Here is a 27,551-nt window from a genome sequence, read left to right on the forward strand (position 1 = left end):
CTCCACCTGGGACATATTTCCTATTTGCCTTGCTGCCCTTCCCACCTCTGTAGCTTCCCTGCTAGTGCTTAGAGTAACTGTTAACAAAACACTTAGGTTTCCTTTCCCTTTCTTCAACTGATTACAATCTAATACTGTAAGAATAGGCACACAGTTGAAGAAAAGTGTTTTGATTGCCTTCTCCAAGATCAAGTTCAATATTCTTGATTTTTCCTTATTTGCACAGATAATAAGTCAGCAGGAGCACCATTTAGAAAATTTCTTGTAAGAGTGGTTAACATTCCTATTTCCCTCTCTCTCCTCCATTATAGCAAATAAAAAAACACGCCAGAAAACCATGACATGGAGAATCGAAATTGCCAGGAACTTCACCAGAAAAGCAAATCCCGCTCATTTGCCCCTTTGTCGCTATCAGAGGGTTTAACCAATGTAAACTTAGCCAGAACAAATCAGTTGTGTGCAAAGGGATAAGCTTGTATATGGTGCTTCCTCTCCCTAGACCTGTGGAAGCCGCTGATCCATTCTGGAGCCCTCAGGGTGAGCCAGCGCGAGCTGATAGCAAGCACAATGCTCACCCGCCGGGCCAGCGCGCAGGAGAGACTTCCCTGAGTACTCCCGCCCACGAGCCTCAGAGCTGCCCAACGGCCTTCAGCCTTGGCTGTGCTTGCAGCGCTCCCGGCACAGCGATGTTCCTTCTCTTTGCCCTGCTTTCTGAGTTTGGAGGGCTGCACGCCCGCCTGGGTAAGACCACTGGAGCCTCGACTACCTTTCCTTTTTTGCCTCCAAGCAGGGACAGGCTCTTCCAGGAGAGCAATTTCCTTTTCTTTGGGACCCCTACTGCCCCCACTCCTGGATCCCCTGCTGATGCCTTCCTCCGCATCTCCCCCACTGCCCAGGTCAGGGTAGGTGACTGAGGATGTTATCCAAGGCATCCACTTTCCGCATCAAGGGTTGAGAGGGTCTTAGGAGCTGAAATGCAGCCAGTCTTCCTGGGTCAACCCATCTGAGGCCAGAGGTTCTAGAGGTGTGAGTACTGCCCTCAATTTATTCCTCAGAGTCCCAAGGCAACGGGCCCTGACGTGGTTCTGAAAACGAACAAGACGGTCCTGTAGAACTGTAATGTCTAATTTTTATTTACTTGTTTGGCTCTTTGCCGTTTTCAGTGTGCCACTGAAAATCTAGTGAAAGCTGTGCACCAAGGAGAGTGGGCACATCTATATAAGTTTATTGACATTTTGAGACCCCATCATGTACTCGGGATTAAGAACCCATGCTTGATTGCGATGACTGTTGCAGAAGAAAAAAAAATTTTTTTTTTTCCTACTGCAGATTCTGAAGGAGTATTATTGCATATTACAGCTCCATGGAAGATAAGGTCAAATGAGAGTGAAGATTCAGAGAAGCAGGTAAATGATCAAGAATGTTGGTTTTATCATTTCAATTTTTAAGACTCTTTTTATTTACCTTTGCATTAAGTCAGATAATACTGCTCTGTAGTCACTTGCAAAGCACAGTATTTTCCCTGTGCTATTCTGTACATTCTGATCCTCCCTTTCCCACACTTCTGCTAACCCCTGTGCCCTATCACCTCTCCATCTCTTCTGACATACTTGCACACAACTTCCAAGAAATATTAAACTCTTTTCAGGAATCATACTGGTAGAAAAAAGAATCAAGATGAAATATGTATAACAGTGGCCCAGCCTGTTATTTATTTATTTATTTATTTATTTATTTATTTATTTATTAAGATTTTATTTATTTATTAAGATTTTATTTATTTATTTGACAGAGAGAGAGTCAGTGAGAGAGGGAACACAAGCAGGGGGGAGTGAGAGAGGGAGAAGCAGGCTTCCTGTGGAGCAGGGAGCCCGATGGAGGCTCGATCCCAGGACCCTAGGACCATGACCTGAGCCGAAGGCAGATGCTTAACGACTGAGCCACCCAGGCTCCCCCAGCCTGTAATTCATACAAATTTGTGAATGGCCACTAAGTGATAGAGAAAATAGTCTTGAGGAAAATTTTGACCCAGAAGCATCAGACTTCATAGAAATAATGGCCAAAGAAAGAAAGAAGAAAAAAAAAAAAGAAGAAGAAGAAAGAAAGAAAAATGTCACATTTGCTTGCTTATAGTGAAAAATATTATAATAAATAAATAGTAACTGTAAAAAGTAGTTGAAAGAATGCTTACCTGCTATATAAAAAAAGTGATTAAATTGAAGACATCCACTTTGATCATTTTCTTTGCTAAAATACTTCAAATTAATATAGTTATAATGTTTTACATTGTAAACTGGAGGTCACAATACAGGGGTTTAGATTTCCATGTGATGAAAGTGCTATAGTCAATATATGGTAACTCTGAGAAAATTTTTCAGGTTGAAGGAACAATTTTTGAAAAAAGAGTAAGTTAAATTCATTAACTCTATTTTGACATGCAGAATTGGAACGTATCATGATTAAGTTCTACTACTGAACAATTATAATAAAAATAAAATGTATGTCAAAATGTATTTGAAAATCACAATGAAATAATTTCCTTTAGAGGGGTATTCATATACTAATCTCATTTAATTCTCACATTAACCTTCTGAAGTAAGATATATATTCATATATATATGAATTTAAAAGAAAGAAGATTAAAAATGTTAAGGGCATCAAACCTCTAAGTTTCAGGACATGGAATCTAATCTTTAATTTATGACTCCAATTCCATTACAAGTAAGCTGCTTTCTGTTGAAAAATTCTTTGCATAAAGTTTTTTTTTTTCTGATCTACTTCAGTTTGTACATTGCCATTGCATGATAACTTCATTTTTAAAATTTTTTTAAAGATTTTATTTATTTATTTTAGAGATAGAGTGTATAAACAGGGGAAGGGGCAGAGGAGAGGGAGAGAATCCCAAGCAGACTCCTCACTGAGTGAGGAGCTGGACAAGGGGGCTGGATCCCAGGATCCTGAGATCATGACCTGAGCTGAAATTAAAAGCCAGATGCTGGGCGCCTGGGTGGCTCAGTTGGTTAAGCGACTGCCTGGAATCCCAGGATCGAGGCCCGCATCGGGCTCCCTGCTCAGCGGGGAGTCTGCCTCTCCCTCTGACCCTCCCCCTTCTCATGTGCTCTCTCTCTCTCTCTCTCAAATAAATAAATAAAATCTTTAAAAAAATAAAAAATAATAATAAAATAAAAGCCAGAGGCTTAACTGACTGAGCCACCCAGGCGCCCCTGCATGATTGCTTTAAACTTCAAACTGTTGGGATGCCTGGGTGGCTCTGTTGGTTAAGCGGCTGCCTTCCACACGGGTCATGATCCCAGGGTCCTGGGGTCGGGCTCCCTGCCCAGTGGAGAGCCTGCTTCTTCCTTTGACTCTGCCTGCTGCTGTGCCTACTTGTGATCTCTCTCTATCTTTCTGTCAGATAAATAAATAACATCTTTAAAACAAACAAACAAACAAGCAAACAAAAGCCTTCAAACTGTTTATTTCAGATGCCCCTCACAAAGCATATGGCAATATTGCAGGACATGGAATAGTTTTACACAATGTGTTCAGTACCTGTCTACATTTTTTGTATTCTGTATATGGAATTCCATAAGCTGTTTTTCCCTGTGATAGAGTATGCTAATGTTCTCCTTTGATTTCTGATAGTAGACCTCCTTTATCTCTCTTGTTTTCATCCTTTAATCCTTTATCATTGCATATCTTTTTAAAACATTTTCATTAGACATATAAAAGATTCTTTTTTCACAGACTTTCAGTATGTCATGACAACCACACATTCCAGGAAACAACAAATGTTGGTGAGGATGTGGAGAAAGGGGAACCCTCTTCCACTGTTGGTGGGAATGCAAGTTGGTACAGCCACTCTGGAAAACAGTATGGAAGCTCCTCAGAAGGTTAAAAATAGAGCTACCCTATGACCCAGCAATTGCACTACTGGGTATTTACCCCAAAGATACAGATGTAGTGAAAAGAAGGGGCACATGCACCCCGATGTTTATAGCAGCATTGTCCACAATAGCCAAACTATGGAAGGAGCCTAGATGTTCATCAACAGATGAATGGATAAAGAAGATGTGGTTCATATATACAATGGGATATTATTCAGCCATCAGAAAGGATGAATACCCAACATTTGCATGGACATGGATGGAACTGTAGGGTATTATGCTAAGTGAAATAAGTCAAGCATAGAAAGACAATTACCATATGGTTTCACTCATATGTGGAACATAAAGAATAGCACAGAGGACATTAGGAGAAGGAAGGGAAAACTAAAAGGGTGGGGGGGAATCAGATGGGTAGACGAACCATGAGAGACTACGGACTCCAGGAAACATCTGAGGGTTTCACCTTGGATTACATTTTTTTTTTTCCTTTCCAATTTGATTTTCAGACATGACAATGCTAAAATGTTTGTTGTGGTCAGTTTTAAGAGATGAAGCCCAAATTCTAGGTATCCATTTCTGTCTTGTGTAAAAAATAAAGTCATGCTATAGAGGAAAATAAAAGCTAAATATTTACTAAAAAAAAAAATTCTTTCGTTCATTTTGGAAAATGGTACCTTTGTTAATCCCCTATGAGACTATTTATTATATTCTGATTGTGTCTGAATAGTCAAAGAAAGTGTGATTTCTCAGTTTTTATTCTGTAAGACTTGTACCTTTAGGAAGAGGATGTTGTTTCTCATGGGGAAGGGAAGAGGCTAGTGGACAGAGAAGGGTGAAGGGTGTTATTTCCTTGAATGTAGAGTGGTGTGTAATTTATACTTAAGGACATCTCCTAGAACAGCTAGTTTAGCAGCTTGGTTTTGTTAATTATAGAGAGCATGATGTGTTTTCATCTGGTCCATTCTATCAAGTCCTATGTATTCCTTAGGGATATGGGGGACTTGGCTTTGGCTTAGGTGAGGTACATAAGTGACATGTGTCATTTCTCTCCTGAGAGGATAGAGATGACAGGCTTCTTTCAGATAATCACTGTTGGGGGCTGGGGCACAGGAGCCTTTGGCATTCCCCTCAATTTAGTTGGTGGGTGGCAAATTTGATGGAAAAGTGAGAAGGAACTAGTTTTTAAAAACTATGATGTAGTCCCTATGTGATTAAGCCTTTGTTGGCCCTTTAAATACAGAAGAAACTTGCATTAAGAACCTGGTATCCAGGAGTCTTTGATTTTATGAAGTCTGGAAACATGATGACCAGTTGTCAGTATTTTGGTCATATTCCATGAGTGTCCCTTCTGTCCTCTTGGCAGAGGAGTTTGAACATGACCCCAAAGAAACCTTCCTCTGAGGAAGTAGTAGTCAAGGCTATAACATCCACACCATTTAAAAAAGCATTTGGTAGCAAAAGAGAGCACCCTATTGGGGGTATTACTTAAACAATGAGATGTTAACTTATTGAAAGTTTTGTTTTTTTTGTTTCTGTTTTGTTTACAGTGTCCGTGACTCTGCTACATTGTGTAAATAGTACCCTGTAAAGAATGTGCCTCACAGATAAACTATGCTAGAATCCCTGGTTCTGATGCATTGTCCTTTTCTTGTCCAAATCAGCAAGGTGTTCCTAGACTTGGGCAATAAGGAGTCTCTCAACATCGAACATTGTTAAAACATACTTCCTGACATTTGTTTATCTTCTTTGGGGTTCCTTAGTAGCAAATCCCAAGCCACTCACCGTTTCCAGTAGTAGTAATGTTCTAAGAGGGGCTATACATTATACTAAGATCAGATTGGTTCTCCATGGGAAGGCTGGGTTTTTTTTTTTAGTTTTTTTTTTTTTTTTAGTTTTTTTTTATGTTATGTTAATCACCATACATTACATATTTAGTTTTTGATGTAGCATTCCATGATTCATTGTTTGCATATAACACCCAGTGCTCCATGCAGAACATGCCCTCCTTAATACCTGTCACCAGGCTCACCCATCCCCCTCCCCCCTCCCCTCTAGAACCCTCAGTTTGTTTTTCAGAGTCCATAGTCTCTCATGGTTCATCTACCCCTCCGATTTCCCGCCCTTCATTCTTCCCCTCCTGCTATCATCTTCCTTTTTGTTTTTTTTTTAACATATAATGTATTATTTGTTTCAGAGGTACAGGTCTGTGATTCAACAGTCTTGCACAATTCACAGTGCTCACCAAAGCACATACCCTCCCCAATGTCTATCACCCAGCCACCCCATCCCTCCCACCCCCCACCACTTCAGCAACCCTCAGTTTGTTTCCTGATTAAGAATTCCTCATATCAGTGAGGTTATATGATACATGTCTTTCTCTGATTGACTTATTTCGCTCAGCACAATACCCTCCAGTTCCATCCACATCGTTGCAAATGGCAAGAACTCATTTCTTTTGATGGCTGCATAATATTCCATTGTATATATATACCACCTCTTCTTTTTTTTTTTTAAAGATTTTATTTATTTATTTGAGACAGAGAGAATGAGAGAGAGAGAGCACATGAGAGGGGGAAGGGTCAGAGGGAGAAGCAGGCTCCCTGCCGAGCAGGGAGCCCGATGCGGGACTCGATCCAGGGACTCCAGGATCATGACCTAAGCCGAAAGCAGTCGCTTAACCAACTGAGCCACCCAGGCGCCCCTATATACCACCTCTTCTTTATCCATTCATCTGTCGATGGACATCTTGGCTCTTTCCACAGTTTGGCTATTGTGGACATTGCTGCTGTAAACATCGGGGTGCACGTACCCCTTTGGATCCCTACATTTGTATCTTTGTGGTAAATACCCAGTAGTGCAATTGCTGGATCATATGGTAGCTCTATTTTCAACTTTTTGAGGAACCTCCATACTGTTTTCCAGAGTGGCTACACCAGCTTGCATTCCCACCAACAGTGTAGGAGGGTTCCCCTTTCTCCGCATCCTTGCCAACATCTGTTGTTTCCTGACTTGTTAATTTTAGCCATTCTGACTGGTGTGAGGTGATATCTCATTGAGGTTTTGATTTGGATTTCCCTGATGCTGAGTGATGCTGAGCACTTTTTCATGTGTCTGTTGGCCATTTGGATGTCTTCTTTGGAAAAATGTCTGTTCATGTCTTCTGCCCATTTCTTGATTGGATCATTTGTTCTTTGGATGTTGAGTTTGATGAGTTCTTTATAGATTTTGGATACTAGCCCCTTATCTGAGATGTCATTTGCAAGTATCTTCTCCCATTCTGTCGGTTGTCTTTTGGTTTTGTTGACTGTTTCTTTTGCTGTGCAAAAGCTTCTTATCTTGATGAAGTCCCAATAGTTCATTTTTGCCCTTGCTTCCGTGGCTTTTGGCAATGTTTCTAGGAAGAAGTTGCTGCAGCTGAGGTCGAAGAGGTTGCTGCCTGTGTTCTCCTTTAGGATATTGATGGACTCCTGTCTCACATTGAGGTCTTCCAACCATTTTGAGTCTATTTTTGTGTGTGGTGTAAGAAAGTGGTCCAGTTTCATTCTTCTGCATGTGGCTGTCCAATTTTCCCAACACCATTTGTTGAAGAGACTATCTTTTTTCCATTGGACATTCTTTCCTGCTTTGTCAAAGATTAGTTGACCATAGAGTTGAGGGTCCATTTCTGGGCTCTCTATTCTGTTCCATTGATCTATGTGTCTGTTTTTGTTCCAGTACCGGAAGGCTGATTTTTAAATGAGACTTAGTAATCCTCTTTTTAGCTGGTGTTTCATTACCACCAAGGATTTATAATGCAATAACTCTGAGGCAGAGCTGTTAAGAATTCAAGCTTCGCTAATATTTAGAGTCATAAAATTCTGGATATTGGACAAGCTCTTAATTACTCTGAATCCGCCTTTGTCTTAATAAAATTTGGATTGTACCCACTTAAAAAAAAAAAAAAAAAAGCAACCTGCCATATTTTGTACTGTCCATGGAGTTGGCCAAGAGGCAGGTAACTGGAAGTGGCCTCTAGTAAATGAAAAGACCCTCTTGCCAATAGCAAAAAACTAAATCTCTTAGTTCTATAGCTGCAAGGAAATGAATTTTACCAACAAACTTAATGAATTGGAAGTAGAAATAGATTCTTCTTCAGATGAGAATACAGACCAGCTGACATGTTGAAAACCCAACTATGTCATGCATAGACTCCTGACCCATAGAAACTACAGGATTATAAATGGTGTATTTTAAAATTCAGTTTGTGATCATTTGTTATGCAGCAATAGAAAACTAATACACCCAGCCTCATGAAATTCTACTCTCTATATATGTGATTTAGTATTCATTAATGGAATCAGGGGAATTCTCCTTCCTCAGTACAGTCTAGAAAGTTCATTGAGACAGGAAGCCAGGACAACTGTAGTGCCCACCTCAGTTTTATACCTTCTCTTGGTGATCATAATCTTGTACTACCTTTTGTCTAGAGTATCAAAGCATTTGTTTTATTCATCATGTCTAGTTTTCTAGTTGCTTGCAGCTGAAGAGCACATTCAGTCCTAATCTTTCTACTATGGCAGGGATGGAATTGATGTCATTGATTATCACTGCTTCCTGCATGTCGTCCTTCCTTTTCAGTTCACTTTTCTTCTTGCTGAAGTTCATCCTTCCATGATTCATTCATAGCATTACCATAAGTGGTAAACTCAACTGCATTACTACTTGAAGAAAGTACTTTAGTACATTTACCATTTTAGAATTCTTTTCTGTCACTTTTCTCTGTGTGTTGACAGAAGGTTTCTCATGACTAACAGTGAGAAATCTGGCTCCCATTCTCCATTATCCATGTATTATTGTTTTTAAATTCCAGTAGAGTTGTACAATTGTTTCAGAATTTGTAACCCATACCCTGATGGGAAAGACTACCAACTAGAATAGTACTATATAGACTTTGTCTTTAGTCTTACAGTTCTCCCCTTATTTCCGAAGTCATTTATGTCAGAACATTTTGTCTCTTACCTTTTTCAGTGATGTTTTATCATACATTTATAATAAAGTTAAATTCTTTTGTCATAGTCTGCCTTTCACCATGGAATCTCCTGCCCTTCTAAATTATTTTTAAATTTGCATACATTAAAGTTCACTGTTCTGTATATGTCTATGGGTTTTGACAAATATTTAGTTTCATGTATCCAGTAGTACAAAGTTATACAAAACAGTTTAATTTCCCTTAAATATCTATCCTCTTTGCTTCAGTTTTATTACCCTTTCCAAAACCAGCCCCTGGCAACTGATCTGTTGTTTAGTCTCTAGAATGATGTCTTTTCTAGAATGTCATAGAGTTGGAATCATACAGAATATCACCTTTTCAGACTGTTTTCTTTCATTTAGCAATATACATTTAAAATTTATCCATATTGGTTTCATGTTTTGATAATTCATGCTTTTTATTGTTAATATTGTTGAATTGTATAGATGTATTATAACTTGTCTATCTGTTTCCCTATGGAAGGACATTTTGGTTATTTCAGGTTGTGGCAATTATGAATAAAGCTGTTAATAACATTCATATGCAGGTTTTAGTAGACATAAGTTTTCAAATCAGTTGAATGAATACCCAGGATAATAATTGCTGAATTGTATGTTAAGATTATGTTTAATTTTATAAGAAACTTCCAAATTATCTCCCAAGGTAGCTATATGTTTTGCATTTCCACCAGCAATGAATAGGAGTTCCTATTGTTCCACATCCTCACCAGTATTTGGCATTGCAAGGTTCTGGCTTTTAGCCTTTCCGATTTTTGTGTAGTAGTATTTCCTTGAGGTTTTAATTTGCATTTCCCTAATAATGAATTATATATTGAATATATTCTCATATTCTTATTTTCCATCTATTCATCTTCTTTGGTAAGATGTCTGTTCAGATCTTTTACACATTTTTGAATTGGTTTGTTGGTTTCCTTATTGTTGCATTTTGCATGTTCTTTGTATATTCTGCACACATTTGTTTTAATCAAATAAGTGATTTACATTTTTTCCAGTCTATAGCTTGTTTTTTTTAATTGTCTTAACATTGTTTTAACAATGCTAACAAGATATTTTATATTAAATAAAATCCAACTTATTGTTATTTTTCTTTTATGGAACATGATTTTTCTGTCATATCTAAAAATTTACCAACACTAAGTTCATCTAGGTTTCCTCCTATGATTTATTAGAGAAGTATTATAGTAAGTCTATAATACCTTTTTTTTTTTTAGTTAATGTTCGTGTAAGGTGTGAGGTCTGGATTGAGTTTCATCAATTTGATATGGGCATCCAATTTTCCCAGCACCACTAGTTGAAATGACTATCATTTCTCCACTGAAATACCTTTGCACTTTAAAAAAATCAGTTGATTATATTTTTTGTGGGTCTATTTCTAAGCACGCTGTCACTCTCTCTCTCTCTCTGGCCAATACCATGCTGTCTTGTTTATGGTAAGTTTGTCGAAAATCTTGAAAGTGGGCAATATGATGACTTCAACTTTGTTCTTCCTTAGAATTCTGATGATTGACTATACAAGGTCCTTCACTTTTTGTTAGGTTTGTATGTGTGTGTGTGTGTGTGTGTGACCCATAGTGAGTAAATGAAATAAGCATACTTAAATCTTCATTTCTCAGCAATTTTGAAGTGATATTTCTTAACTCTTGCTTCTTTGTGTATTATTTTTGCCTACATACATTCTCATTAGCTAATGTTTGAAGTTTTGGAAAGAGCGTCTCTTATTTATTCTTGCAAATCTTCCACTTTATAAAATTACTTTGTATTTAATCTCAGAAACTTTCTTAGCTTTGATGTTCAACCTCACAAATTCATGCTTCAGATATACCCAATGTCCTACTCATAGTAATTTACTTAAAAATCAACAATTATATTTTCATTTATATGATCTATAATTGGATCATTTCGATAACTGTCTTTTCTTCCTTCAATAAGAACTGCCTGCTCTTCTTCACATGTTAACACTGTAGTATAGTCATAAAGTATATGGTCTCTTTGTCAAGCTCTAATATTCATTAAATGTGTTACCTTGGGAGAGTTAATCTCTTTTTCTCAAATTGAAAATTATGGTTGTTAGAGTAAAAATATATATTTTTTAAAAACATGTGAAGTGTTTAGGACAGTGCTAGGCATAAGATAAATGCCCATTAATTGTTAGAAACTTTTAGAATAGTATTCCAATTACATCTAATCTCTAATTCTGAGGTATAATACATACTATTACTTCTCTAAGGATCTTAAATGTACTTATTTTTTTCAGGTCTCGTCTTACATACTTTACACCTTTCTTGGGAGTAATTTATTTCATTTATTGAATTTGATACCTTTCCTTCTTGATGTAGACATTCCTCAGAAGTTAAATTGTTTTTTATTGTGTACTTGCCATTGCAGTTGAGATTCTGTCAGACTTGGTTTTGTATTTGGTCTGAGATAATGCATTGGTTCTGCTATAGTACATTGCAACAGTTTTAGAGGAATGGCAGAGATAAGATTTGCCTCAGTTCTGGTCTTTTGAATCTGTGTGCTTCTCGTATTTCCTAGGTGTTTCCAGTCATAAGTATCACTGGCCTCTCCCAAACTCACAGATTCTGTTCCAGCTTAAAACCAGAGGTCTTTCTTGAAATTGGTTTGTTTTGGAAAGAAATTGTGCATTTGTTAGACTAGATGTTTGTCTGCCTTTGTGGAGATAGTCCACTGACTCTGTAAACATACACTAAGTCCTCTCCTATTTCTGAATGCCACCACATTGGAATGATGAGCACTGTTAAAACTCAGTTCTTGTTGTATTAGAGCTTATATTTTTTATAAGTTTATAGTAAAGTTTATATTTTTCTAAATAGAAACAATTAATATATAGTATTAATAATGCTATTTTTTTTTCAAAATGTAGTCTCTATTTTGCCAACCCTACACATTAAATTCATCATGGTAATCCTAAATCTACTAGAATAATAAATTCTTACTATTTAGAATAATAAATTCTGAAGGGTACACTAATTTTTAAAATGGATTGTGTCTTTTTTTTAATTGAGGTAAAATTAGCATATAACATTATATACCTTTCAGGTATACACTATTATAATTTAACATCTGTATGCACTACAAAGTGATCATCACTTAAAGTCTAGTTACCATCCATCACCATACAAATTATCCCCTTTACCTATTTTGCCCACTCCTGACCCTCTTTACCTCTGGTAACCACCAATCTGTTCTCTGTATCTATGAGTTTATTTTTGTTTTGTTTTGTTCTGTTCATTTGCTTTGTTCTTTTTAGGTACCACATATAAGTGAAATCATACACTATTTGTCTTCTCCGTCTGACTTATTCCATTTAGCATAAAACCTTCAATGTTCATTTACATTGTCATAAATGGCAAGGTTTCATTCTTTTTGTGGCTGAGTAATATTCCATTGTGAGTGTGCATATATATATGTATATATATATATATATATATATATATATACACACACACATATGCACATATATATAACATCATCTTTATTCATTCATCTATGATGAACATTTATGTTGTTTCCATTTCTTGGCTATTGTAAATAATGCTGCAGTGAACATAGAGGTGCATATATCTTTTTCTATATCTTTTTGAATAAGCATTTTTTTGAATAAGCATTATCTTTGGATAAATAACCAACAGTGGAAGAGCAGAATCGTATGGTAATTCTATCCTTATTTTTTTGAGGACTCTCCATACTATTTTACATAGTGGCTGCATCAATTTACATTTCCACCAACAGTGTACAGGTGTCCCCTGTTTTCCACATCCTCTCAACACTTGCTATTTCTGGTCTTTTTTATAATGACCCACCTAATTGGTGTGAGATAATATCGCATTGTGGTTTTGATTTGCATTTCCCTGATAATTAGTAATGTTGAACATCTTTACATATGCCTGTTGGCCATCTGTATGCCTTTCTTGGAAAATAATCTGTTTAGATCCTCTGCCCATTTTAAAAAATCAGATTTTGTTGTTGCTGCTGATTGTATAAACTCTTTGTATATTTGGTATATTAACCCCTTATCAGATGTATGATTTGCAAATATCTTCTCCCATTCAGTAGGCTGACTTTCCATTTTAATAATGGTTTCCTTTGCTGTGCAAAAGCTTTTTAGTATCATATAATCCCATTTGTTTATGTTTGCTTCTGTTTCCCTTGCCTTTGGAGTCTGATCCACAAAAGCAATGCTAAGACCAATGTCAAAGAGCTTACTGTCTATGTTTTCTTCAAGGAATTTTATGGTTTCAGGTCTTACATTCAGGTCTTTAACCCACTTTGAGTTAATTTTTCTGTATGGTGTAAGATAGTGGTCTAGTTTAATTCTTTTGCATGTGGCTAACCAGTTTCCCCAACATTATTTATTGAAGGGACAGTCCTTTCTCCATTATGTTCTTAGATCTTTGCCATAAATTAATTGTCCATATGTATGTGGGTTTATTTCTGGGATCTGAGTTCTCTTCCACTGATCTGTGTCTGTTTTTGTGCCAGTGCCTTATTGTTTTGATTGCCATAGCTTTAAAATATAGTTTGAAATCAAGGAGAGTAATGCCTTTAGCTTTGCTCTTCTTTCTCAAGATTGCTTTGGCTATTAGCCAAAATATTAGCTATTATTTGTGGGTCATACAAATTTTATTTATTTATTCGTCATGGGGGAAGAGAGAAAAAGAGAGCACAAGCAGAGGGAGCGGCAAGCAGAGGGAGAAGCAGACTCCCCGATGAGGAAGGAGCCTGACACAGGACTCAATGCCAGGAGCCTGGGAGCATGACTTGAACCGAAGGCATAGGCTTAACCACCTGAGACACTCAGGCGTCCCTCAATTTCTTTTATCAATATATTATAGCTCTCTGTACAGATATTTTACCTCCTTAGTAAAATTTGTTTCTAGATATTTTATTCTTTTTGATGCAATTGTAAATGTTATTGTTTTTTTAATTCATCTTTCTGATAATTTGTTATTAGTCCATAGAAATGTAACAGATTTTGCTAAATAACTTTATATTCTGCAACTTCACTTAATTTATTCATTCTAAGAGTTTTTTTGGTGGAGTCTTTGATTATATGATATGCCATCCGCAAAGGGTGATAGTTTTATTTCTTCTTTCCCACTTTGGATGCCTTTTCTTTTTGTTGAGTTATTGCTGTGGCTAGGACTTCCAATACTATGTAGAATAAAAGTGGTGAGAGTGGGCATCCTTGTCTTGTTCTTGAACTTCAAGGAAAAGCTTTCAGGTTTTCCCCATTGAGGTGTTGGCTGTGGGTTAGACATATATGACCTTTCTTATGGTGAGGTACATTTCTTCTAGAAACAATTTTCTGAAAGTTTTTATCATAATTGGAGTTGGATTTTATTGAATACTTTTTCTGCATCTATGAAGATGATCATATGGTTTTTATTCTTCATTTCATTGAAGGATATATATAGTGTATTACCTTGATTGATTGCAAATGTTGAACCATTCTCATATCCCTGGAATAAATCCCATTTGATTGTGGTGTATGATCATTTCAATGTATTGTTGAATTTGGTTTGCTAATAATTTTTGAGGATTTTTGCATCTATGCTAACCAAAGGTATTGGCCTATAACTTTATTTTTTCATGGTGTCCTTGTTTGGTTTTGGTATTATGGTAATGCTGGCCTCACAAAATGTATTTGGAAGTGTTGCCTCCTCTTAATTTAAGAATACACAAGTCTTTTTTTTCTTTTGAATGCATTCACAGGCATATGATTCTGGACTTTTGTTTGTTGGGAGGTTTTTGATTGCAGATTCAATTTCCTTACTAGTAATAAAATTTTCTGTTTCTTCATGATTCAATTTTAGAAAATTGTATGTTTCCAAGAACTTATACATTTCTTCTAGGTTGTCCAATTTGTTGGTGTGTAATTGTTCATAATAGTCTCTTATGATCTTTTAGATTTCTGTGCTGTCAGTTTTAACTTCTCTTTCATTTCTGATTTTATCAGTGTCTTCTCTTTTGTTTTGTTTGTTTGGTTTGGTTTGGTTTTGGTTTTGGTTTTCTATTGTTGTTGTTAGTCTAGCTAAAAGTTTGTCATTTTGTTTTATCTTTTCAAAGAACCAACTCTTAGTTTCATTGATCTTTTCTAACTTTTGTCTCTTTTCATTTATTTATCCTCTGATCTTTATCATTTTCTTTATTCTATTGACCTAGGGTCTTGTTTGGTTGTTTTCTAGCTCCTTTAGGTACAGGTACAATACAGGTATTGTATTGCTATGATCTCTTTTAGAACCACTTTTGCTGCATCCCAAGGATTTTGATAAGTTGTATTTCTGTATTCATTTATCTCTAGATATTTTTTCTTTAATTTCTTTGAGTGCTCACTAGCATGTTTTTTAATCTCTACCTATTTGTGTTCTTTCTAGTTTTCTTCTTGAAATTGATTTCTACTTTTATACCATTGTGTTTGGAGAAGACACTTGATATGATTTCAGTGTTCTTGATTTTTGAGTCTTGTTTTGTGTCTAACATGTGATCTGTCCTGGAGAATGTTTTATGTGCATCTGAGAAGAATGCATATTCTTTTGCTTTTGGATGGAATGCTCTGTAAAACTATTAAGTCCATCTGGTTTAATGTTTTTTAAGACTGATATTTCCTTATTGATTTTCTATCTGGTTGATCTATCCATTGAGATAAGTTGGGTTTAAATCTCCTACTATTTTATATAGCTGGGTTTTTTGTTTTGTTTTGTTTTGTTTTGTTTTTTAGAGAGAGAGAGACAGAGTGCACAGGAGTGGAAAGAGGGGGAGAGAGAGAGAGAATCTCAAGCAGGCTCAAGCAGACATGGAGCCTGACACAGGGCTCAATCTCAAGACCCTGAGATCATGACCTGAGCTGAAATCAAGAGTCCAATGCTCAACTGACTGAGCCACCCAAGCGCCCCTATTTAGCTTTTAATTTCTCTGTTTAGATACATTGATATTTGCTTTATGTATCTTGGTGCTCCTATGTTGGGTGCATATGTATTTATAAATGTTATATCTTATTATTAAATTGACCTCTTTATCATTATGTAATATCTTCATCTATTATTACAGTCTTTGTTTTAAAGTCTATTTTGTTTGTTATGAATATAGCTATGCCAGCTTTTTGTTTGTTTCCATTCATAGAATATCTTTTTCCATCCCTTCAATTTCAGCTTGTGAGTGTCCTTTCTTCTGAAATTAATCTCATGTGGGTAGAACACAGATAGGTCTTGTTTTTTTTAATCCATTCAGCCATCTTATATCTTTTGATTGTAGAGTTCATTTACATTTAAAGTAATTTTTGATAGGCATGTAGTTATTGCCATTTTGCTAATTGTTTTCTGGTTGTTTTTGTAGTTCTTCTCTGTTCCTTTCTTCTCTTTCTCTCTTCCCCTGTGGTTTGATGTCTTTTGTTAGTGCTATGTTTAGATTTCTTTCTCATTTTTCTTTTGTGTATTTATTTTTTGTATGTATTTGTGATTATTGTGAGGTTTACATATAACTTCCTATTTTATGTTTTGAGTTGACAGCAACTTAAATTTGAACATTCCAAAACTGTACATTTTTCTCCTCCTCTCATGTTTTATTTCTTACATCACATGTTGCATCTTTTATTTCATGTACCCTCTAACTAATTGTTTAGTTTTAGCTAATTTTATTGTTTTTGTCTTTTAACCATCATACTGGCTTTATAAATGATTGACCTACTACCTTTACTATGTGTTTACCTTTTCCAGTGAGCCTTTTTAATTTTGTGTTTTCCTGTTATTAATTGGTGCGATTTCTTTTCAGTTTAGAGAAGACCTTTTAACATTTCTTTTAAGGCCAGTGTAGTGGTGATGAACTCCTTTAGGTTTTGCCTAACTAGAAAACTTAATCTCTTATTCAATTCAGAATAATAGCCTTGCCAGGTAGAGAATTATTGGGTGGAAGTTTTTCCATTCAGCACTTTGAATATGTCAAGTTAATTTCTTCTGGCTTGCATAGTTTCTGTGAAAAATTTATGAGATCTCCTTGCATGTAGTAAGTTGTGTTCTTTTGCTGCTTTTAATAATCTTTAACTTTGACCAGTTTAATTGTAATATATCTTGGTGTAGATCTGTATGGGTTTATTTTATTTGGGACTGTCTAGGCTTCCTGGACCTGTATATCTGTTTCCTTCCTCATTTTAGGGAAATTTTCAATTACTAATTCTTCAAATAAGTTTTCTGACCCCCTTTTTTTGAAAGATTTTTTAAATTTATTTGACAGAGAGAGAGACACAGCAAGAGAGGGAGTACAAGCAGTGGGAGTGGGAGAGGGAGAAGCAGGCTTCCCGCTGAGCAGGGAGCCTGATGTGGGGCTCAATCCCAGGGCCTGGAATCATGACCTGAGCCGAAGGCAGACGCTTAACGACTGAGCCACCCAGGCGCCCCTGGCCCTTTCTCTGTCTCTCTGCTCCTTCTGGGATCATTGTAATCTATTATTCTACTTGATATTGTACCAATGGTTTCTTAGTTATCTTCATTTAATTTTTTTTTCCCCCTGATCTCTCTGGGTGAGTTCTGTTGCTTTGTTTTCCAGCTCAATGATCCAATCTTTGGCTTCATTCAGTGTGCTATTGAACCCCTCTAGTATATTTTTCATTTCAGTTATGGTATTCTTTAGCTCCTTAACTTTTGTTTGGAACCTTCTTATATTTACTGTCTCCTTGTTGAGGATCTCACAGTGTTCATCACTATTCTTCCAAGTTTGTTGAACATCTATTTGACTATTTTAACTCTTTATCAGGTTGATTGTTCATCTGCATTTCATTAACGGCTTTCTGATGTTTTGTCTTTCATTTGGAACATATTTTCCTGGTTCTTCACTTTCCTGATTTTCTGTATTTGTTTCTATGTATTAGGAAAATCAACTACCTCTCCCAATCTTGAAGGATCAGCCTTTTGTAGTTGTCATAAGAAGCCTAAAAGCACAGTCTTCTCCCACCACTAGAGTTACATGCTCAAGGGGTATCACTGTAGAAGATGTGCACACCCATCTGCAGCACAGGGGTTGGCAGAGCTGGCACCCATGCCAGCCAGGTGCATCACACAGCTGCACTGAGGCCCAGGGGTGAGTGGGGCTGGTGTCTGGCCTGGCTGTAAAGTATGGCTGTGCTGCCATAGTGTGGACAGGGTTCTTAGTTGGGTGTGCCCAAAGGCTCTAGCAGATTAGAGAGTTAGCTCCAAAATGGTGCCCACCAGCCCTGACATTAGCAAAGTAAATGATGTTGCACATATGGCACCCACTAGTTTCTCTGTCCCCAGAGACAGTTCCAGTAGTTTACTACTTCTCTGTCAGGTGCTTTAAGTTTAGTAAATGGGTCTCCTTCACATATGGTCTAGGTGATTTTCAAATTGGTGCTTTGGCTCTGGGTCCCAGGGTCAGTGATTCTGCATGTGATCCCTTTAAGAGTGGGTTCTCCATGCTCGACAGTTCTGTGTTTTTCCTGGATGTAATCTCTATTGGTTTTCGAAGCCTGGCATTTTGGGCCTCAACTCTTTTATGTAGGGTCTAACATTTTTTTATTAACATATAATGTATTATTTGTTTCAGGGGTATAGGTCTGTGTTTCATCAGTCTTACACAATTCACAGCACTCACCATAGTACTTACCTTCCCCAATGTCACCCAGCCACCCCATCCCTCCCACCCCCCTCCCCTCCAGCAACCCTCGGTTTATTTCCTGAGATTAAGAGTCTCTTATGGTTCATCTCCCTCTCTGGTTTCATCTTGTTTCATTTTTCCCTCCCTTCCCCTATGATCCTCTGTCTTGTTTCTCAAATTCCTCATATCAGTGAGATCATATGATACTTGTCTTTCTCTGATTGACTTATTTCGCTTAGCATAATACCCTCTAGTTCCATCCATGTCGTTGCAAATGGCAAGATTTCATTTCTTTGATGGCTACATAATATTCCATTATATATATATATATATATATATATATATATATATATATATATATACCATCTCTTCTTTATCCATTTACCTGTTGATGGACATCTAGGCTCTTTCCATAATTTGGCTGTTATGGACATTGCTGCTATAAAGATTGGGGTGCATGTTCCCCTTTGGGTCACTACATTTATATCTTTGGGGTAAATACCCAGTAGTGCAATTGCTGGGTATAGGGTAGCTCTATTTTCAACTTTTTGAGGAACCTCCATACTGTTTTCCAGAGTGGCTGCCCCAGCTTGCATTCCCACCTACAGTATAGGAGGGTTCCCCTTTCTCTGCATCCTCGCCAACATCTGTCGTTTCCTGACTTGTTAATTTTAGCCATTCTGACTGGTGTGAGGTGATATCTCATTGAGGTTTTGATTTGGATTTCCTTGATGCTGATGGATGTTGAGCACTTTTTCATGTGTCTGTTGGCCATTTGGAAATCTTCTTTGCAGAAATGTCTATTCATGTCTTCTGCTGTAGGGCCTAACATTTGAGGTCTATTGCATAGCACAAACCTCTGACTCCTTTGGAAAATCTTTGTGTTTTTGTCTTCCCTCCCAATTATGTATCACCCTGATGGAGTGTTTTTTGTTTGTTTTGTTTTTGTTTTTGTTTTGTTTTGCTTTTGTCAAGATAGTATCTCTGCCTCTCCTATCCCTCTCAATGCTGTCCTTTTTGTCTTTTTCTGTGAGTCTCTGTTCATCCAGTTTTCCAGTTTTTTTCAGAGTAAATTGCTCCATATGTAGTTGTATATTGGTTGTATCCATGGGAGGGAGTTCAGGATTTTCTTATGTTGCTATTTTAAACCCAACCCCCCCAAGTGAGTCTTATTGTTTACATGAGAGAAAAGTACTGCTTCAGTTTATATATTTCTGATTTACTGAGTCATCTTTATTTATTTGCTTTATTTTAGGTGATTTATATCATTACAATTGATGAAAAGCCATACACTCTGCATCTTAGAAAACAGTAAGATATAATTTTCCATTAAAGCTTAGATTGTACTTTTTAAATATTTTGGTATACAATTTAAATTAAAGAATGCAATATAATATAGACTGTTCAATCAACTTGTTTTTAAATTAGGATTAATTAAGTCTTGAATAATGGAAGAGTAGAATGTTGAATAATAGAATGCTGCATTTTAATTTTCTAGCTTGTTATTTTCACATTAAGAAATAAGTTACTTATTTGTAAATCTTCAATTGAGTATAAAGCCATCCAACCCAAGAACTGCAAGTTATATGTTAAGTATGCCTGATGTAAAATCAAACTTAGTCACATCAAGTGGTTATTGGTGGGAAATTCAACTAATGACATATTTTATAACTGTATTAATTACATATGTATTTATTTTTAACAACTTTAATGGGTACATTCATATGTCATAAAACTCACTCAAGTGTATAATTCAATAATTTTTAATAACTGTATGCCGTATTGCAACCATCAAACATAAATCAATTGTAGAACATTCCATATCCTACATAGGATCCTCATGCCATTTCACATTTAATCCTTATTCCCACCTACCACTCCAGGCAACAATCAATCTACTTTCTGTCTCCTAATTTGCAGTTTCTCAACATTTCATGCAAGTGGAATCAAACAGCTTCTTCTCTGCCTGCATCTTTGAAAATATATATTTGTAACAACTGCATTTTGTCTGCCTTACATCAGTGTAGTTGAACAAGGCTGAAGAAAACTCCTCACTTAATTTATGACTGTTATCACCTAATTCATGACCATTAAACATATGTTGGTCTTTAGTGTCTATAAAACTCCATTAAAATGTTTTTTGAGAAGACCATCATTTGTTTTTTGATAAGAAACATCTTCATGTTTCTGAATGCCAGTTATTTTTTAGTCTTCATTTTTCTTGACCTAATGGCAGCATTTTGTGTAGCTGATCAGTATCTCCTCCAAAAATACTTTCTTCATTTGGCTTCCAGAAAACTGCAGACTTCTGGTTTAATTCTTCCCATTGTGTTTACTCTCTCAGTTTTGTTTGTTTGTTTCATCTTGTTTGTTTTTTAGATTCTTCCCCATCTCTCCAATCTTTTCATGAATCTTGTTTTTCCCTAGCTACCTTCAATCACCTGGCTATTTCATCCCCTCTTGCAGCTTTAAATATCATTCATGTATTGATTACTCCCAAGTTATATCTCTACTTTATTCCTCTCCAATGAACACCATATTCATTTATGTGACTGCTTATTTGATAATCAAGTGTTTGATAGAATTCTCATACTTATCATATCCAAAATGTACTTCAGATACTTTTCCAAAACTTATCCGTCCTACAATCATCTCAGTAAATGGCAACTCTAGTTTCTTAAAACAAAACCTTGGATGATAAAAAAAGATGACAGAGGAGTAGGGGACCTTATTCAAACTGGTGCCTGGAATTGAGCTGGATATATACCAGACCACTCTGAACATGCACAAAATCAGCCTGAGATGTAAGAAGATATATCTGGATCTCTACAAACAGAATATCACAGGTGGTTGGTTTCAAGGTACGAATTGGGGAGCCATGATTCTGTGGGCAGATATCAGAGGATAAACGGAAGGGAGAGGGAGCTGAGCCGTTGGGATCCTACATCACCAGTGAATAATAGTCTCCCTCACTGGGGACTGGGCACAGACTCACAGACTGGTAGCGACAGGGAAAAGATTTTAAGGCAGACCCCCAGATGGAAATCCAGAGTGGGAATGCACGTGCAAACTGGGGGTGGCTGGTGGTTTTAGAAGCACAAAGGGCAGAGACATGCCCCAACCTGGAGGCAAGGACTGGGAGCCCTGCTGAAGGGCACGCAACCCAGGACACTGCAGTTTATAGCACCACAGACAGAAACAGAGATAGTGTGGCCTGGAGAGCTCACTGAAGAGCAGACTGCAAACTCTCTGCTCTGAGGCAGAGGGTTGGAAATGGTCTCTTCTGCTCTGACTCTAGGAAGAGATGCAGAAAGCCACCAGGGAAAGGCCCCAGAGAACAAAAGGCCCCCCAAAAAGGTTTTCACTGAGCCTATCCCCACTAGGGACCTTAGGGTTGCCTGAGTGAAAGTGTGGCAGGCCCCTCCTGCAGAAGACAGGCTGGGTAAACAAGAAGCCAGCAACCCTAAGGTCCCTATAAACAGGTGCATCTTGCTTGGGTTGTGGTCAATAATTTGGACTCTGTACATTCCCTCAACCACCCCTCAACAGAAGGACTAGGGGGAGGAACCCACAAAACAGGAAAGACAAAGACTATGACTTATGCCACAGATTTACAAATGGATTCAGATATAACCAAGATGTCAGAGATGGAATTCAGGCTAGCAATTGTGAAGACAATAGCTAGAATGGAGAAATCAATTAAAGGCAACATAGAATCTCTAAGGGCAGAAATGAGAGCTGAATTGGCAGAACTTAAAAATGCTATCAATGAGACCCAATATAATCTGGATAATCTAACAGCTAGGGTAAGTGAGGCAGAAGAACAAATTAGTGACCTGGAAGACTATTTAATAGATAAAAAGGGAAAAGAGGTGGCCAGGTAAAAACAACTCAGAATCCATGAAAATAGAATCAGGGAAATAAGTGACACCGTGAAGCGTTCCAATGTCAGAATAATTGGAATCCCTGAGGGGGTGGAGAGAGAGAGGACTAGAAGATATATTTGAGCAAATCATAGCTGAGAACTTCCCTAATTTGGGAAATGAAATGAACATTCGTGTCCTAGAGGCAGAGAGGACCCCTCCCAAGATCAAGGAAAACAGGCCAACACCCCAGCATGTAATAATAAAACTCGCAAATCTTAGAACCAAGGAAACCATCTTAAGGGCAGTTAGGGGGAAGAGATTCCTTATGTACAGAGGGAGGAACATCAGAATAACATCAGACCTATCTACAGACACCTGGCAAACCAGAAAGGCCTGGCAAGACATATTCAGGGTACTAAACGAGAAAAACATGCAGCCAAGAATACTTTGGAGAGATGCAGAGCTTCCAAGACCAGCAGAAACTGAGAGAATATGTGACCACTAAGCTGGCCCTGACAGAAATATTCAGGGGATTTTTATAAAAGGAGAAAGACCCCAAGAGTGATCTACAACAGAAATTTACAGGGACAATCTATGAAAATAAGGTCTTCACAGGCAAAATGATGACAATAAATCATATCTTTTAATAATCACTCTCAGTGGGAATGGCCAAAATGCTCCCATAAAATGGCACAGGGTTGCAGATTGGATAAAAAGACAGGACCCATCCATATGTTGTCTACACGAGACTCATTTTGAACCTAAAGATACATCCAGACTGAAAATGAAGGGATGGAGATCCATCTTCCATGCCAGTGGACCTCAAAAGAAGGCTGGGGTAGCAATTCTTATATCAGACAAATTAGATTTTAAGCTAAAGACTGTAATTAGAGACACAGAAGAAAACTCCATCATTCTTAAAGTATCTGTCCAACAAGAAGATCTAACAATTGCAAATATCTACGCCTGCAATATGGGAGCAGCCATCTACATAAGCCAACTGTTAACCAAAATAAAGAGTCATATTGATAACAATACAGTAATTGTAGGAGCCCTCAATACTCCACTCTCAGCAATAGACAGATCATCTAAGCAGAAAATCAACAAAGAAACAAGAGCTTTGAATGACACACTGACGAATGACACACTGACGAGATGGACCTCATAGATATATATATATAGAACATTCCACCCTAAAACAACAGAATACTCATTCTTTTCAAGCGCACATGGAACTTTCTCCAGAATAGACCACATACTGGGTCACAAATTAGGTCTCAACCAATACCAAAAGATTGAAATTATTCCTTGCATATTCTCAGACCATAATGCTTTAAAACTGGAACTTAATCACAAGAAAAAATTTGGAACACCTTCAAACACTTGGAAGCTAAAGACTGCTCTGCTCAAGAATATTTGGGTCAACCAGGAAATCAAAGAAGAACTTAAACAATTCGTGGAAACCAATAAGAAGGGAAACACATCAGTCCAAAACCTATGGGATACTGCAAAGGTGGTCCTAAGGGGGAAATACATAGCCATCCAATCCTCAGTCAAAAAAATAGAAAAATCCCGAATTCACCAACTAACTCTACACCTTAAAGAACTAGAGAAAAAGCAACAAACGACGCCTAAGCCATGCATTAGAAGAGAAATAATTAAAATTAGGGCAGAGATCAATGAATTAGAAACCAGAAACACACTAGATCAGATCAATGAAACTAGAAGCTTATTCTTTGAAAGACTTAATAAGATCAATAAACCACCAGCCAGACTTACCCAAAAGAAAAGAGAAAGGACCCAAATTAATAAAATTATGAATGATAGGGGAGAGATCACGACTAACACCAAGGAAATAGAAACAATTATTAGAAATTATTAGCAGAGGGGTGGAGCAAGATGGCGGAGGAGTAGACCTGGATTTTGTCTGGTCTCAGGAATTCAGCTGGATATGTACGAACTTAACAGGAGATCGAAGAAAAGAATAGCAACAACTCTCTGAACAGAAAAGCAACCACTTTCTGGAAGGTAGGACGTGCGGAGAAGTGAATCTGAGGCGATATTCGGGAGGATAGACAGCGGGAGAGAGGGTCTCTGTTGGCCACTTCTGGCAAGTGATAGAGCTGTAGAGGAAAAAATCGGAACATATAGAAGTCCACGCTGAGGGACGCCTCTCAGGTGGCTAAGCGGGGGGTGGAACCCTCGTGGGACAGTGTGGTCTCAGGCCCCTCAGGGTCACGGAAAGACCAGGGGTGCCTGAGTGCAGCAGAGCTCCCAGGTATCAGAGCGGGGATGTCGGCTGCAGAGATGGAGCCAAGGGGCGGGCTGTCAGCTCGGGGTTGCCATAAACTGTGATCCGTGGCACAGTCAGGCCACTGCTCCTCTAGCAGGGACCCATAAAGTGGCAGATCCGGGGAGACTCCCCTTCCTCCCCTGGGAGGAGCAGCATGGCAGAGCACTGCAGGGATCTGCTGGGTTTGGAGACTCCACACCTAGTCAGGTGCCAGAGATAGAAATGCTCGGTCACAGGACGGGTGAGCATGGAGTGTGGCTGGAGACCGGGGGGATGGGAGTGATTGACTGCTTTTCTCTGGGGGCTCACTGAGGAGCAGGGCCCCAAGTTCTCAGTTCCTCCAGGATGGAGATTGGGAGGCCGCCATTTTCACTCTCGTCTGCCAAAGCTGGACGAGATGCCTGTTTCCTTCCCAAATTAAGGAAGTTCTCTGCTATAAATTGCCCAATATACCTTCTCTCTCTCTCTTCTTCTTCTGTGATCCCAATTATACTAATATTATTTCATCTTATGGTATCACTTATCTCTCAAATTCTGCCCTTGTGATCCAGTAGTTGTTTATCTCTCTTTTTCTCAGCTTCTTTATTTTCCATCATTTGGTCTTCTATATCACTGATTCTCTCTTCTCCCTCATTTATCCTAGCAGTTTGTGCACCCATTTTTTGTTACACCTCATTAGTAGCCTTTTTGATTTTGACTTGGTTAGATTTTAGTTCTTTTATTTCTCCAGAAAGGGTTTCTCTAATAACTTCCATGCTTTTTTTCAAGCCTTGCTAGTATCTTTAAAATCGTCATTCTGAACTCTAGGTCCGACATTGTACTAATATCCATATTGAGTAGGTCCCTGGCAGTCAATACTACCTCTTGTTCTTTTATTTGAGGTGATTTTTTCCATCTTGTCATTTTATCCAGGGGAGAATAGATGAATGAGAGAACAAAATGTTAGCTGGGTAACAATGACCCCAGAAAAATATGCACTAAACAAATCAGAAGAGACCTGAAACTGGGGGGAAAGAAAGGGAAAGAAAGAAAAAAGAAAAAAAGAAAAAGAAAAGATAGCAACAAACAAACAAAAACAGAATATGATCAAATATGATCAGGCTGGTGCATAGATCAGTGTCACACAGTAGATTTGGGCATATTTTGGTCTGTTAGAAGAAAGTGCCTCCCAAAATTTTAAAGAAAGAAAAGCTCATATATGTACAAAAATAAGGGTTAATACGATGAAGGGATGGACTATGACTGTAAAGATGAAAATTATAAAAGATTTTATAAAAGGAATTGATAAGAAGTTGGTTGAAAAAAGAAAGAAGAGGATTAAAAAAAGGGGGGGGGAGGGCGCCTGGGTGGCTCAGTCATTAAGTGGCTGCCTTCGGCTCAGGTCATGATCCCAGAGTCCTGGGATTGAGTCCCACATCAGGCTCCCTGCTCAGCGGGAAGCCTGCTTCTCCCTCTCCCACTCCCCCTGCTTTTGTTTCTGCTCTTGCTGTCTCTGTCTCTGTCAAATAAATAAATAAAATCTTAAAAAAAAAGGGGGGGGCAGAGAATGTGATCAGGCAGGAGTCTAGAACAAAGCCATACACTAGAGATTTAAGGTATATTTTGGTCTGTTAGAAGAAACTGTATGTCAAAATTTTAAAGAGAGAACAATATATACATATATATATATATATGGTTAACTACTTATAGGTTAACTACTCATAAGGGATAGAATATGACTCTAAAAATGAAAAATAAAAACAATTTTTAAAAAGGGATTGATAAGATGTCGGTTGAAAAAGGGAAAAAGGAAAACTAAAAAAACAAAACAAAACATGATTCCTTTTGGAGTATTCTCCTAGTGTTGGAGTTCTGCCGTTCTCAGACTTCTAAAAGTTCCAATTTTGTGCTCCTCTCTCTGTCACTTGTCAGTAGTGGCTGAGAGAGGCCCCCTCCCCCACCATCTATCATGCCAAATATCACCTCAGATTCACTTCTCCACATGTGCTACCTTTGAGAAAGTGGTCGCTTTTCTGTTCAGAGAATTGCTGCTATTCTTTTCTTCAATCTCCTGTTGAGTTTGTAGATGTTCAGAATGGTTTGATCCCTATCTAGCTGAATTCCTGGGACCAGATGAAATTCAGGTCTCCTACTCCTCCGCCATCTTGCTCCTCCCCCTCCTTCAAAATATATTCATAATTGCACCTCCACCACTGCTACTGTCTTAGTTCAAGTCACTATCATATCTTGCCTGGATGACTTAATAGCCTAATTGCTCTCTCTGCTTATTTGCCCTACAGATAATTCTCAACACAACATTCAGTTTGATTCTATTAAAATGTTGGTCTGAGGGTTGCCTGGCTGGCTCAGTCAGAAGAGCATGTGACTCTTGAGCTCAGTGTTATGAGTTTGAGTCCCATGTAGGGTATGAAAGTTACTTAAATAAATAAAAATTTTAAAAATAACATAAAATATTGTCTGGTCCTATCATATATCTGTTCAAAATCTTCTAATGGCTTCTCATCTCTGTGATGCCATCTCTTACTACTATCTCTCATCTTCAATCAACCTTGCATTCCAGGCATATCACCCCCTAGCTGTTCTTTATATAGAGAAGGCACATTTTGGCCTCAGGGTCTTTTCATTTTCTCCTAACTCTGTCTCAAATAACATATCTGTGCAAATCCATGTGGCTTGTTTTCAGGTTCAGTCTATTCAGTGAGCTTTTTTATGCCATCCTATCTACACTTTGCAACCAACTTCCCTCACCCAGGTTTATTTATAACATTTAACATCTAACATGCTAGCAGTATTTGTCTCTCACTATCATGAAGACCAGTGGTTTTGTCTTTTGTTTACTGCTGTATCCCA

At 37.7% G+C, this 27,551-nt stretch overlaps 1 protein-coding gene across 1 annotated transcript in view; it reads left to right on the forward strand.

Moving 5' to 3' along the window:
* Window positions 1–686: 686 nt before the first annotated feature.
* LOC123847767 (disintegrin and metalloproteinase domain-containing protein 18) overlaps window positions 687–27,551 on the forward strand; it is a 159,957-nt gene continuing 133,092 nt past the window's right edge. Inside the window, exons 1-3 of the mRNA XM_064584044.1 lie at window positions 687–741; window positions 1,330–1,406; window positions 19,798–19,853. Coding sequence (XP_064440114.1) covers window positions 687–741; window positions 1,330–1,406; window positions 19,798–19,853 — 188 coding nt within the window. The remainder of the gene's footprint in view (window positions 742–1,329; window positions 1,407–19,797; window positions 19,854–27,551) is intronic.

Source organism: Mirounga angustirostris, unplaced genomic scaffold, assembly GCF_029215605.1.
Source record: "Mirounga angustirostris isolate CCGP_5_RB_7025 unplaced genomic scaffold, mMirAng1.0.hap1 SCAF_2, whole genome shotgun sequence".
Taxonomy (NCBI): domain Eukaryota; kingdom Metazoa; phylum Chordata; class Mammalia; order Carnivora; family Phocidae; genus Mirounga; species Mirounga angustirostris.